General features: G+C 49.3%; 1 protein-coding gene across 9 annotated transcripts in view; it reads left to right on the top strand.

Annotated features, from left to right (window-relative positions):
• agrn (agrin) overlaps positions 1-14,439 on the top strand; it is a 221,128-nt gene that overhangs the window by 182,260 nt on the left and 24,429 nt on the right. For all 9 annotated transcript variants that reach the window (XM_068597704.1, XM_068597710.1, XM_068597705.1 and 6 more), the window contains 7 exons: positions 1,928-2,053; positions 5,520-5,647; positions 8,302-8,416; positions 9,786-9,905; positions 10,062-10,514; positions 12,030-12,222; positions 13,839-14,054. In XM_068597704.1, the coding sequence (XP_068453805.1) occupies positions 1,928-2,053; positions 5,520-5,647; positions 8,302-8,416; positions 9,786-9,905; positions 10,062-10,514; positions 12,030-12,222; positions 13,839-14,054 (1,351 nt within the window). The remainder of the gene's footprint in view (positions 1-1,927; positions 2,054-5,519; positions 5,648-8,301; positions 8,417-9,785; positions 9,906-10,061; positions 10,515-12,029; positions 12,223-13,838; positions 14,055-14,439) is intronic.

The raw sequence follows: 14,439 nt of genomic DNA, 5'->3' as shown, positions 1-14,439 counted from the left end.
TCCAACAGCTCGCAGAACGAAACCAGCCGCTGGAAAATAGACTCTCGGCCGGCCGGATGAGGCTGCCAGCTCGCAGCCCGGCATCTCTGGAGCCTGACTTGACAGGCCTGATGTGACTGGGAGGTTGAGGTGTGAGCGTCTGTGTGTGTGTGTGTGTGTGTGTGTGTGTGTGTATGCGTGTGCGGATGCTGCCTACCGTGTCACATGACTAGTCTCAAATCTTTCTCGACATGCCCTCCCCGACTGTAACAGCGGGCTGCCGTTTTCCCCGGACAACAAGGGGGAAAGACGAAGACTTTTCAATCAGAGCTTTATTTTATTGATGTGTTTTTGTTTCATTTTTCTGTTTGTTGTTTACCACCCATCCGTCCACCTCGCCTGACAGCTCGCAGTAAACAGGACATGGATTTATGGAACAGCGTGGCCCCAGTGTGCTCTTCCTCGGCTCTTCCTCCTCCTCCTCCTCTCCCTGAGTCTTGAGATTTATTCTCTTGTCAGAGGCTGACCAGAGTGCTCGGTGACGCGAGAGGCATGTAGCCTGTCTGCCAAGGAGACCCGGTGTCTCGTGGCCGTGCGTGTTTGTGTGTAAATGAATGTGTACCCAAGCGTACTCGGATGTTTTGCTGCTTCTTTTTTTCTTTTAACGGTGCGTGCCTGCTGACGTACACAGATCGCACGGGCCTGATTTCAACATGGATATTAAAATCCACGGTAATCTGTGTGCCTTCATAACTGTGTGTTTGTTTGTTTGTTTATGTATGTTGAGGTCTTATCTCTGTTTGTGTGTGTGTGTGTGTGTGTGTGTGTGTGTGTGTTATCCCCCGCTCCTCATGCCACTGAGTTTGTCCAATTCCGAGTGCACATATCACTGTCTGAGTATATAAATGTGAGCAGGCCAGAGGTGCTCCTTTCTGCTTGTTTTTGTATCCGCGCTCTGTTGAAATCTGCTGTTATCTGTGTGTGTGTGTGTGTGTGTGTGTGTGTGTGTGTGTGTATTTGTTTGACAGCTCTCATGGCTCTCACGCTGAGTCCTCTTGCCGTTGTGATCGGTCCTCCCCCTCCACCCCTACCCACCAACGCTCTCCTTTCCAGGCTAGCATCTGTAAATCTGCAGACCGCACGCCAACAGATGCCCTATAAACTTCCCTCCTCCCTCCTATCTACTCACTCCCCTCCCCTCACCTCCTTTGACCGCGAGTCCTTGAGCCGGACGTCCCTCGCCTCTGGCGTCTTTACGACTTGTTTAGCCCCTAGCAGTTTGCCTCCACGATTATTTCTAATCTCTGCGCGACCATAAACTGCGCTGCTTTCCCCCCAAGACACCCTCCTCCAACCGACACCGCCATTAGAGCGGACGGAGCTTTCGCTGCCGCGCTGCGCTGCCATCCTTCAAAGGGAGAAAGCCCAGCCACTTTAATGTCTTTTATGTCCCGAGATAGCCAGATATCCAGGGACTGCAACGCAAACACGACAGCACGGGGCCTTTCTTTTCTTCTGGAAAGCCTTGAAGGCAAGCGCTCAGCCAATCGGCGGCGAGCGGTTATCATATCCCCTCATCATTTAAAGTGCTCCGTGTGTGTGACAAGACTGGCAACAGTGCCCATTATGTGTTCTCTGCCTGACAAAATGAGTTCTAGGTATAAAATCAATTCCCATGAAGATGCCATATAATCGCTTTCCGACAGATGCCTCTATTAGCGGCCAATCACAGGTCAGCGGACTGAAACGTCACAGCCATCTGCTGAGGCAGGAGCAATGTTGTGGGGAAACAAACCGTTCTTTACCTTCCAGTTACACGGCCGATCCCCCAGAGCCTAAAAAAAAGTCTCTGTCAGCGATATATATATGCTAGCTTGTAATTCATGAATCTTCTGAAGCGTGGTGAAGTATTAATATGAGCCCCCTGTGTTTCCCCTACACCCTCCAGGTCCCACGCTGGCGAGCACCACCGTCCCCTCGGCTGAGGACAGGTCATCCTGTGACAACGCGGAGTTCGGCTGCTGCCCCGACGGCAGGACGGCGTCCAGCACCCCGGAGGGCGCCAACTGCCCCTGTGAGTCCGAGTGCCTCTCCAGAGAACTCTTTCTCTGCCTCCTGATCACCTCTGCTCTCCCTCCTCTGAGCGTCCAGCAGGCACTGCGCTACTGTTCAACAACAGCGCTCTCTTTCTGAGAGCGAGGCGAGAGGATCGACACCCCACTCTAATGCCCGCGCTCGGTATGGAGCCGTGGGAGGGTTAGCCTAGCTTAGCATCAGGGCTGCAGCCAGAGAGAAGCGGCTTAGTCTCATTAACGCTTTGTCTTTGTAGTTTTGTAGTGGTTTTTTGCAACATTCCTCCTCTCTGTCGAGACAACGGGAGCTGGCAGCACCACAACTTTTAGCTTAGCTTCTTAGCTCTTTCCATCTCACGTAACAAAGTCTCAAAAGACTCTCTGTTGCTTTTAATGTTGAATAATCAACTCTTTTTTTTATTATCACTGCACAGAATGCCGGTGTCGTTGTTCTTCTAATGTTTTCTTTTCTCTTTTCTTTTTTTTTTAAACTGCCTTCTACAATTTATAACCGTAATTATTCTGGATGCATTGCGAATCAACAGGACATTTTGAATGTTTACTTCGTGAATAGAGATATTCTGCCATCTGCCTTCAACAACCAGATGAACAGGTGCTATTTCTTTTTTCTCCCCCCCCCTCCCCGCTGCGACGCTTTCACGAATCACCACCCTCATATGTAAATGATCATATTGGCAGGTGGCAGGAAATTAAAAAAAAACATTTAAAAAAAGAAAGCGTTAGCTCGGTAATACTGCGGTTATGAATTTGACGACACTGACTGTAATATTAGCCGTTCCCTGAGTCATCGTCATACTTTAGAGCTTGTGTGCCTTGGTTTATGAGTAACCATCCGTGTCTCTATTCCCGCTTTTTTCTCGCCTCCTTCACCTTCTCTCTCTTTACTTTAATCTCCCGCCTCTCGCACACACACAACCTCTTCTCTTCATCATTCGGTATCTCTCCCTTGAGCTGTATATCTCCCGCTCCCCCCCCCCCTCTCAACTCAGTCAATCTCAATCCAGTCTTGCATCAGTTCATTTCTCTGTGGAGTTGAGCGGCGAGAGAGCGGCGAGACTACCAGAGGCAGAGGCCCCCGACGAGCGCCGCTGTACCAATCAGTGCCTTCTGCCAGAGCCCGTTTCATAAAGATAAAGGGCTTCTCTCTCGCTCCATCCCTCTGCCCTCTATTTGTCCCGGCGGTGTCAGTCCGGCTGATTGCAGGAAAAAATAGGGAGGGATTCTCCTCGGATCCCGTGGGAGCACCGAGGGGTCGTGACTCCAAAGAGCCGAGACCACAAATCAGCGTGCGGAGTCGCGGTTCCGGGGCGCCGTCGCATGTGTCCCAAGTCCTTTTCGATAAGCCTCCGCACAATCCACGACGCGATCGGGGGGAAAAAGACATGAGGCCTCATTTGGCCCCTCCGTAGCCGCCGGCCGTTTCATTTGTTTCACAGGGCTTACAGACGAAACGTGCTCGAAGCGTGGAAACGCCGTTGAGGTTGGATTTCATGTCCTTTTGATCCCAAATCCAGGCGGTAGACCTGTACGAGCCTGTGACAGGTTGTAAGAGACAGCAGTTGTAACAAATCCACTAAAGCCTGTAAATATTTGTCTGGGCCAACAATGACCGGCGCACCGACGATCAATACTTCATTCAGTTCAAGTGTTACCAATAAAAGCAGGCAGGGCGATAGGCTGATCGATACTTGCTTTTTTAAATTTTTCTCCTGTGTTGGGGAGCTTAGCCGAGCCTCCGCTCATTAGAAGTGACACGTCCCTGCACCGTCCGATGTATTGACGCACGGCCGGCCGCCTCCACTGATTTTTCCGTCCGCTCCAATCTTCCCGTTTTATTGAAATATCCCCCGATGGAGTGGCTCGAGGTCGAGCTCGGTCCACACACACACACACACACACACACACACACACTCACACACTCACTCAGCGCGATTGATTTGAAACTCGGCTTGTGTTTAGGTTGTAAAGCTGCGCTGTGGAAGTCCGACCTTCAGAAGGCGAATGTATTTTATGTACCGGCAACCCTGGAGATCATTTTGGGTTTATTTGCGAAGGTTTTGAGGACTCCTCCTTCCGGTTCCTTAGTCCGATGTGTTGCTCGGGAAGAAAATAAACGTAATCGCTGCAGGCTGTACGCCACGTTCAAACGACGGCCTCCACGACCACGTCGAAGATCAAATGGCCGTGTGGACGTTGATGGCACGCTGAGCCTCGGCTGCTGAAAACGCTTCCATGTGCCAGTGAGAGTCTGACAAATCCATTACACTTCCCAGTTCACCAGCATCTGATAAGTCAAATCGCTCTGCCAATCCCTTCATCCCTCTCTTTTCTTTCTTCTCGTTACGTCCGTCACGGCAGCGGGCTGGAAAATCACCCTTTTCTGATGTTTGTCTTCTTAGCAGATTCAAAGTCAGATCCCTCTCATCCCCCACCCCTCCTCTTGTTGGCGAAAACCTCGTCCATTTGCCTGTTTTTTTTTTGTATTTCTTCTTGCCGCCGCCACATGTGAATCGACACCCTGACAGCCCCGTAGAGACCAGAGTGGGAGGCTGCGAGTGGCGGCGGTGTCTGCTGTCCTTTCCGTTCAGTTTTTTATTTATTTTTCCTCCCGGGCTGTGCCAGTCACCGGTCTGGCGGGCATTAAGGAGACAATTACGGCTATCTTTCACGATAATCAAACAAGTGCTCTTCCCGTTCTCCCCTTTTGCGTTGCTCAGGCAGGGGCGGCCATGATTGATTTGGGCAATTTGTTCTGCTGATTACGAGCGGCGTGGAAGCGTGGCAGCTCCTCCACCTCGCACGCGCGCACAAAATCCCCTCCCGCTTTCTGTCGCGCGCGCTCCTCTGAAAGCAGTGCAGGGACGAGGAAGAAGAGGAAAAACGAATCGAGTTGATGAATGTTGGACAACATAAACCCCAAGGTCGCACAGGGAGGCTCACTCTTTGCTGAAGAAGGCCCTTGTGAGAGTGCCTTTGGGCTGTTTTCTCTTTCGTGTGTGTGTGTGTGTGTTGTTTTTTCCCTTCATGTATTTGTGTGTCTGTCTAACTTGTTGTCTTTTTACCCAGCCCTCCATGCCTCGGCCAGCTTTTGGGATGAGTCTCAGTCTGGTAAAACTGGCCCATATTTCCGACTTCCCTTCCCTTTGCTTCTTTGTTCCTTCCTTCCTTCCTTCTCTCATATCTCACAGTCCACCTCCTCCACCACCACTACGTACACCCCTCTTCAAACCGCCCACGCACTCAGCAACAAACTCACTAACTTTGTCAAACACACACAAACACGCAATCCATCACTAACCCAAAAATGGCACGACCCCCCCCCCCCCCTCAAAAAAAAACAAAACCGAGCACTGCGTGAAGGCACCGGGAGCTGAGTGACAGGAAAAGGTTTGAGCGCTGGCGTTTGCGAGTATCACATCCTCTCTCCCTCGCCTCCTCTCCTTCCAGCCACCATGAGGTTCAGCGGGTTCCTGCACTTGGACCAGGTGGAGGGCCAGGAGATCTTCTACACCCGCGAGATGGAGGACCCCAAGTCGGAGCTGTTCGGAGAGACGGCCCGCAGCATCGAGAGCGCTGTAAGTGCATTGAGTCACATGGCGTTGATGATATTTGACATTGTGAGGGTTTCGTTGGCTGACGTTAACAAACTTACGATGCTGTAGATTTGTCCACGTAATGATGACTCACAAAGAGAGCGATTCCACGCAGTCATTTAGCCTCTTCTAGTGTGTTTTTGTTTTGGTTTTTTTAAACTGCAATTAACACCGCCGTAAAGCAACTGGCCCGCGGGATGGCGGCCACCTCGGCACACAGTGGAGGCCGTTCAGCAAAGCGTCACGCGGTCCAGCTTTCAATCTTCTTCAATCTTTTTTTTCCCCCCCCAAAAAAGTGCAGAGCCTCTGAAACAACATTCAAAGCATCTCGAGGCACTAAAAGCTTTCGCCTCGAGCCAGACTAATCAAATGCTGAGCTCTGGCGAGCCCGCCGGCTTCATTGCAAGGTTTTACGGACTTGACACCCTGAAGCTGCCGAGTAATATTCTGTCACGCTGAGCCAGAGAGCCTTTTTCTCTGGACGGAGAGCTGGGAGGAAAATAACAAGGCTAAAATATATACGTATATATTTATGTACTATCGATGTACATACATCATATCAGTGGGAGACAACACAGCCTATTTTCAATAAAAAGAGAAAACTGAATATAGTTTTTTTTCTCCTCTTTTTTACCCAGTTAGGTAGATACTAGCAAAACAAGACTGTTCACCGGGTTGTGTGTGTGTGTGTGTGTGTGTGTGTGTGTGTGTGTGTGTGTGTGTGCGTGTGTGTATATCGAACTACAGATGTCCTCACATATTCCGCTGACTGATTAAGGATTTTCACATAATTTGGCAGACTCTTTTCATTTCAAGCGCAGCATAAAAGCTTTTTTTCGGGCTGAGTTAGCACTGAACCTCCACGAGGCTTCCAGAACTCTTCAACTTTAATAAGACAGCTCTCGGCAGACGCGTCCAAAGACTAATTTGTCAATCGCCTCGCCAAACACTTCACCAGCGCGGCATCTCATGCGAGATTAATTAAGATGTTCGAGATATTTGAAAAATCGAGACGGTTACGAGTCTCGTAGGTTCGGGACGGCCGAGCCGCCGGTCGCTGGCGAGGAGCTGGTTTACCCCGTCGTCCGTTTTCTCTGTTGAGCTTCGGATCTTTGATAAAACGTCTCTGTTGAACAGCCAGGGCCTCGCTCTGCTGATGAAATGGCCGTGTGTGTGTGTGTGTGTGTGTGTGTGTGCGTGTGTGTCCACAGTACACATCTACCAGCTGTTGTTACAGTCTCACTAGCCTCCACTGGGACCTAATCTACTACCTCACAGCGGTTTCTGAGTGTGTGTGTGTGTGTCCTCAGAGCCTGTGTATCTCTGAAGCCTGGTGTGCCACTTGATAGCAGCCGTCCCCCTCTTCATCTTCCAACACTCACTTGAACAGCGTATACACATAGACACACACAGATGCACACAGACACACACAGAATCAAGCCGCAGCACATTTTCTGTTGCAACCGGTCACCATTAGTAAATAAGTTAATGAACGTTAGAGAAACCGGAGGCTTTTTCCTCCAGTAGCTCAGTGTTTGTCCATGTTCACATCCCAAGGCCGGCTTTGGAAGAATACTTCATTTTTTTGTCTTATTGATCCATCTAATTTGCCTTTACACCTCAGCCCACAAATGAGTCATTTAGTTCATGAAGGGGATAATCTAAACCTTCAGGATAAACTACTGAGTACCGCAGCGTCACGAGCCGGCGCAGCAGCTTCTTGCAATCGGCGCTCACGTAGGAAACCTCCACGATACAGTTAATAAGAGCAGGGGGAAAAAAACAACCCCTGCTGCAGACATTAAACATTAACGTGAGCATTTCCCCGTGCCTGGAACTCGGAAATGAGCGAAACATGATTACTTCTGCCGCAAGCCACAAGAGTTCTAGCAGAATATGCCTCTTTGGTGGGAATATACCACAATGAGGGGACGATGCTCGGCTCGAGTGGAAAAGCGGCAGATGGGTCCGCATGGAGGAGCGCTGCCGGGGGTCAAACACTGGACACCGGCCTCCAGGGGGAAGCTCCGTTAAAGTGGGGTCAGCGGCACCTCCCGCGATGTCAACCCGCCTCCGAAACGAGGCGGAGGCTTTGCTTCCGAGTGAGTGTGATGAATCCGCTGGGACCGTGACACTGACTATGTGTAGCTGCCATTAAAATGGTCCAATTTTTTTTAGATATAATATTTCATTTATTTGGCTGACTTCAGCCAGCCTTGCTGCTGCAATATCGTCGTCCACCCTTCTGGCTCTTCTCTCTTTACAACTTGCACACGTGGGAGCGTGGAGGGAGCGAAACCAATCAGGAGCTCATGTCAGGGTTGCACGACATTTATCTGGGCTCCTCCTGAAAACTTGTCTCTGTAATTAATGCCACGACTGCAGCTAAATGTCAATTTGTGCACCCACACCACACCCAATTTTGAGCGGCAGCCTTTCTTCCTTGAAGATATAGAGTACAGTCTTCTGGAGACGGACTCGCTGCTATGATAGCGGGGAGCTCATTACCAGCCTCATTTATCATCTCTTCCCTCTGTTATTTCCTCCCTCTGTTCTCTTCTCTCTCTCTCTCTCTCTCTCTCTCTCTCTCTCTCTCTCTCTCTCTCTCTCTCTCTCTCTCTCCCTCCCTCCTTCAGCTCAACGAGTTGTTCAGGAAGTCGGACGCACACAAAGACTTCATGAGCGTCCGTGTGCGAAACCTGGCGCCCAGCAACTCCATCCTGGCCTTTGTGGAGGCGCACTTCAAGCCAGGTGAGAGATCTCTGAGGAGAGCAGAGGATTTGAAGGAGAGAAAAGGTGGTGAAATACCAATAGAGAGCTTTATGCGGTTCAGTTATAGTTTGTTCACCCTTTTGTCTTTGAGAAAGTCCGATAAGTACAAAAAAATCTAACTGGATTTAAATGAAATTGGGTTGAAAGTTAGCCCACCGGCCAAGGAAGACCTAATTATTATATTTTTTTATGCTGAATTAGCCACCGCTTCAGCGTGTTTTAAAGCGCTTTACATTTTCGCTCGTAACTCTGTGGACTGTGAAGCGGTCCACAGAGGTCCAAAATGAGTTCTCCTGGATTCCTTTGCCTAACCTAATCTTGTATTACTCTTCCTATACATATGAACTCAGTGCACACCATATTTAGAGGTTCATGTTTGTTTTTTTAAACACTCCATACAGTTCTCTTTGTGCAGCGGCAGCCACATTGTTCCTTTACATAGCACTCAAATGGCATTTTACCTCTGCAGTAGATGCACAGTACAGGAGGCACTACTGCAGCAACAAAAAGCTCATTTAAATGACCATGGTTCAAAAACTGAGCCAAACTATTCTATTATTTAGAGAAAAACATAAAAACATAAAGGATTGTGCGTCTTGGGCGTTTCCAATTTCTTCTCAATGCCAACTTAATCTCTTGCAACAATTTGCTCCAGTGTTAAAAAAATATAAAGGTGTTCTCCAATTGGCCGTGAAGGTGAGACTGATGACTTGTCCTCTGCTCCATCACCTCGCTGTGTACTGGGCAGTCAAAGGCACAGTTAGGATTATTGAGAAGAATATAGTGTGCAGAAATGGAGCCTGCTGTTACTCCTCAAGTGATTGGCAGGTGTCTTAATGCAGTGACTAACCCTGGAAAACAATTAATAAGGAGTTATTCTGTTTTTTCTTTTCTTTTTTATCCGTCAAAGGCTTGTCGACATCACTAATGTTGTACTGACAAGCTTCTATTATCAAAAAGAACAAAACAAAGCCACTAAGTAAGTGCAGCTTTTGTCTGTGAATTCAGTCGAAAATACGGTCGAAGCCACGGCCGGGTCTCAAAGCTCCTTTTCGTTCCAGACAGAACTCCACCCGCCCAATTCTGCCCCTACGTTTTATTTTACGAGTGCCGTTTAGTCTCCTTCATAACCTCGGTGCGGGGGCGGCGCTCCTCCATGGCCTGTAAAGTGAACATCTGCAGCAGACGTTATGAGAGCGATTCATCTGGAGGAAAAGTGGGGACAAGCGGCGCTTGGGGGGGTAGATGGGCAATTGGCCCATTGGGGGGGGGCACAGTCCTGCATTTGCTTGGCAGTGCCCCTCAGAGGCCCGGTCCTGAACCGTTTTGTACGTCTGGTTTATTGCAGATACTCGGTACACGGTGGAGGACATCGAAGGAGCGCTGCTGAAACAGCTGAAGGCCTCGAAAGAGACCAGCATCGCAGTGAAGAAGCCGGAGGACGAGAACATCCGCTTCACCAATTATGGTAATGCAGTATGTGTTTTATCACAGCAGTGCGTGTGGATTAATACAAATTAAAAAAGGGGGTTTAAGTTATTCATGAGGTGGTTTATCAAAAGGTTTCACGGCCGTTGAACAGGATCAGCTTTAACTCTAACTTTCTGTTGTTCTCCGTCGACAGGCCTCTCCTCCATCCCCTTCTTCACCACCACCACCACCACCACCACGGTGGCGTCAGTCACCACAGCTGCCCCGACCTCTACCACCACCGCCGCCGCCGCCACCGCCACCGCCACCACCAGCACTACGACCACCGGGCCTCCGCCGACCTCCCCGTACATCACCCGCCGCCCGCCAGGCTCCACCCGCAGGCCTCACAACGGCAGGCGTACCACCACCACCGCCTCCATGCCGGTCACCACACTGCTGTCGACCACCACCATGGCGCCGGCGCTCACCACCACCGCGCCGCATCCCGCGACCACCGCCGCTCACGCCAGGGGCCGGCTACACCACAAGCCGCAGAAGCCCTGCAGCTCCCACCCGTGCCTCCACGGGGGAACCTGCGAGGACGAGGGCAACGACTTCAGCTGCAAGTGCCCCGCCGGCCGAGGAGGCTCCGTGTGCGAGAAGGGTGAGCGCTTCTTCTTCGCCTCCCTGCATTCAGACGCGTTTCCTCTCCCCGTGTTTGTTATTCCTACTCTCAACGGTTTCAAAGTGCAGGCTTATTTCAAACTCATCTGAGAACATAAGCTGGATCAGACTTTCCTCACACTGTCCTCACTATTGTAATTAGAAATGACAGAGAAAGCACCAAAGTCTGACTTTTACAGTGATTTCACAGCAACTAAGAGGGTTTTTGGCACTCCTTTTCCTTTGTGCCAATCACGCCCTTTTAGCTGTTCTGTAATCACCACAAACCTTGCCTAAGGGCTTTCATATATTTATAAAGTAGCAGAAACACAGCATTAAGAGAGAAAATGAGCGTTTCATTTATAAGAACTTTCCTCGTATAAAAAAAAAGACACATCTCTGTGAGGCCGCAGTTTTGTCTAATTGCAGCTTCCCAAAGTGACACCTTAACTAGGCTGCGTGAGTAATGACATTCGGTTAGCCCTGGAATATGTAAATGCTAGCTTATGTATCACCGCCGATGATTTATTGGGTCGTTTAAAGCTCAACAAGACAACAAGCAATCAGAGCTCAGCGCAGAGGACGTTTTCTAAACTTGAGAACAAAGACGTTTTTCCTTCGATGGAGTCTGAGACAACATCTGTCCTCGCCGGCCGCGCCTCAAAACTCGTCTCGAGTGGTTCCGACAGGTTGGACGGCTCAGAAGAGGAAATCACAAACCAGGGAGAGCTTCTTGAGAAGCACAACTCTTTTGTTTCACACCCCCACCTTATCCTTCTTTTTGGGAGGGATGGGGGGAGAGACGAGGAGCAGCAACCTCACACAGCTGCATCTTAAGATATTGACGGTAATTACTGGGATTAGCTGGTGGGAATCCGTGTGTGTCTTTTGAGTGGCGAAATGAAGTCGCGCTCGCACACTCACGCTTAAAGAAAACTGTGGCGGTGGCGGCGACGGCGACGGCGGCGACGGCGACGGTGGCGGCGGTGACGGCGGTGACGGCGGCCTCCCCCAGATCAATCAAGTCATTAGAAGCGAGAGAGCTCATCAGCTGCCATTCTCCTCAGAGAGACGGACAGAAAGACAGATGGACGAGAGGAAAAGCAGCCCGGGGGAGGAGAAATGATGATCATGATCATCATAATTGCAGAGTGGCAGAAAAACAAAGTCTTCATCTGCACGCGCGCATCGGTGTGTGCGTGCGTGTGTGTGTGCGCGTGTGTGTGTGTGTGTGTGTGTGCTGGAATGTATGTGACTTGAGGGTGGGTTCCTCTTCCTTTTCCTCCTCCTTTCCCCGACCTTTTCACCTTTTTGATAAACTGAACAAGCGTTTCGAGAGAAAACACCGTTCCTGAAATAAACTGACAAGGGAGGCTCATTCCTAGTGAGCGACCCCCCCCTCCCTCTCCCTCTCCGCTCGCTCCTAATTGTGCACATTAAACGCCTATTACGCCGCGATGAAGCCAATCGTGTAGTAATGACAGGCTTTTGGCGTGTTGTCTCCGTTCCTCCACAGTGATCCGGTACTTCATCCCGTCGTTCGGGGGTCAGTCGTACTTGGCGTTCACGACCATGACGGCCTACCACACGGTCCGCATCGCCATGGAGTTCAGGGCGTCGGAGATGACCGGCCTCCTGCTGTACAACGGCCAGACGGGCAAGAAGGACTTCATCTCCCTGGCTCTGGTGAACGGCAAGGTGGAGCTCAGGTGAGTGAAGAGGGAGATGGGAGGAGGGGGGGGGGGGGGGGGTCATCAGCTGAGAGAGAGAGGAACGCAGATGAGAATAAAGCCAACAGGGAGACGCCGGAGATAATGAGACAAATGATCACAGCAAAGGAAACATGTTGAAAGCACCCGCCGCCGGGAAAATAACGTAAGTAAGAAAAAGACACAGAAGCTTCTTGACAGATTTGCAAAATACGACGGCAGGAAATGTGTTCAAACTTTGCAAACAAGCTGTTGACGTTTACAGATGGTGGGAACATATGCGCGGAAATATGTGCATGGATGTCATAATCATTAAAATGTAGTATTTTTAATCCAATATATATATACATATATACATATATATATATATATATATATATATATATATATATATATATATATATATGTTATGTTTGTGCTTACAGATGGATGCAATGACTTCACAGACTTCTAGTGTTGTGCATCAGGACAGAAGCAGCATATAGTATTGACATAAATATATTCACACCGTGCCAGTGTGGCGGAGAAATTCACCATCGATCTGAGATTCATGATTTGCAGCATACACACTATAATTACAACATGTTAAGTTGCATTAGGCTTACACAGGAAATGTTGTGAATTAGTAAGTAGGGCTTCTTTTTTGTGATGAATTGCCTTACGTTGTTTTTTGTTGCTGGTGGTTTGAATCCATCTGCAAAACCTTCGGATCCCATGCGTCTTAATGCATACCCGTAGTGTCGTGAGCCTCATTATTCAGTCTCCACGTCCTCAGTTTCAGACCCGCAGGCTCAAAACCAATGTCACTTCTCATGATGAGTCAAATTGCCACGTTGAGTTGACCGCTTCCCTGCCAGACACCTGCAGAAACACTGAGTGTTCATCTTCCCCCTGCAGTGGGATTGTATGCTAGAGATAGATAATTACTTTATTGATCCCCAAAGAGAAATTCAAGAAAAAAAAGAAAGAAAAATCATTCGGTGGAAAACAGGCTGCATCTTCGGGAGAGATGTGAACGGACTAATACGATTTTGGCCCCATTTCAAGCTACATCCGTTTCCCCTCATCTTTTGGGTCTTTAGTCTTCACCCTGAGCCCTCGGAGCCCTTTCAGGTGGCCAGGTTAGACTCCTCCATTCAGAGGGAAATCAATAGCGAACCAAAGGAGATCATTAGTCGTGTGTGCTTTGAAAGAGAGCCCCGCCTCAATTCCAGAAATACAGCTGTGAGATTACCACCCACAGCTCGGCAAATCCGAGACGTAATTATTTGTGGCAGATAATTGCTCCCAGGTTGTGCTAATGCTACCATGTGTGTGGGAGCACATACGCGGCGGCTCTTTTCTGTGATGATACAGCCCTTTTTTTCCCTCAGCAAAACCTCATTATATAAAAGGTTTAATTAAAAACAGAGTGTGAAGACACTTTTTGTCCTTTTTTTAAGCCAGTGACTGGCTCATTCCAGTCACATATTTCAGAATCCAAAGTCTTGTACCTTGTTTCTCGCATATCTCTCTGGAGCTCACCTTGTCGTTGGGCGCCGCCTGCTCAATAAATAAAAACCCCTCGCGTGAGAAATAACCTCCTCGAACGCGCTTTTGCGTAACCCTCTCCCCAGGTTCAACACGGGCTCGGGCACCGGCACCGTGGTCAGCAAAGTGCAGGTCACTCAGGGCCGCTGGCACCAGCTGGTGGTGACTCGCAACCGGCGCAACGCCATGCTGAGCGTGGACAACGAGCCGCACATGGAGGGCGAGAGTCCGCGCGGCACGGACGGCCTCAACCTCGACACCGACCTGTTCATCGGTGGGGTGACCGAGGACATAAAGCAGGAGTAAGACCTCCCACCTACTATGTTTGTGTGTGTGTGTGTGTGTGTGTGTGTGTGTGTGTGTGTGTGTGTGTGTGTGTGTGTGTGTGTGTGTGTGGGGACACTGCTCTTGAATGAAACCTTTAAATCTCCAGCTTTTTAATTTTAAATCCGGTGCTTTAATCCAGCTTTTCCATTTATGGTCCATTTTTGCTGACGGCTTCTGACTCTCTAGTTCACACTGCAGTTTTCTTCTCTCTGACCTCTGTGGATTTAAAACTACAAGTCTGTTTTGAATATGCAATATTAATTAGCAAAAATATGCTATTTTCGCACGGAAAAAAAACAGTACCAAGTAGTACTGAAACCTTCTCTGCAAGGTTCTTTTCATGTCATGGAAAACCAGGAA

Source organism: Clinocottus analis, unplaced genomic scaffold, assembly GCF_023055335.1.
Source record: "Clinocottus analis isolate CAN_PGR_092001 unplaced genomic scaffold, fCliAna1.0.p SCAF_4, whole genome shotgun sequence".
In the NCBI taxonomy this organism is placed as follows: Eukaryota; Metazoa; Chordata; class Actinopteri; order Perciformes; family Cottidae; genus Clinocottus; species Clinocottus analis.
This window is presented reverse-complemented; position numbering and strand designations above follow the sequence as displayed.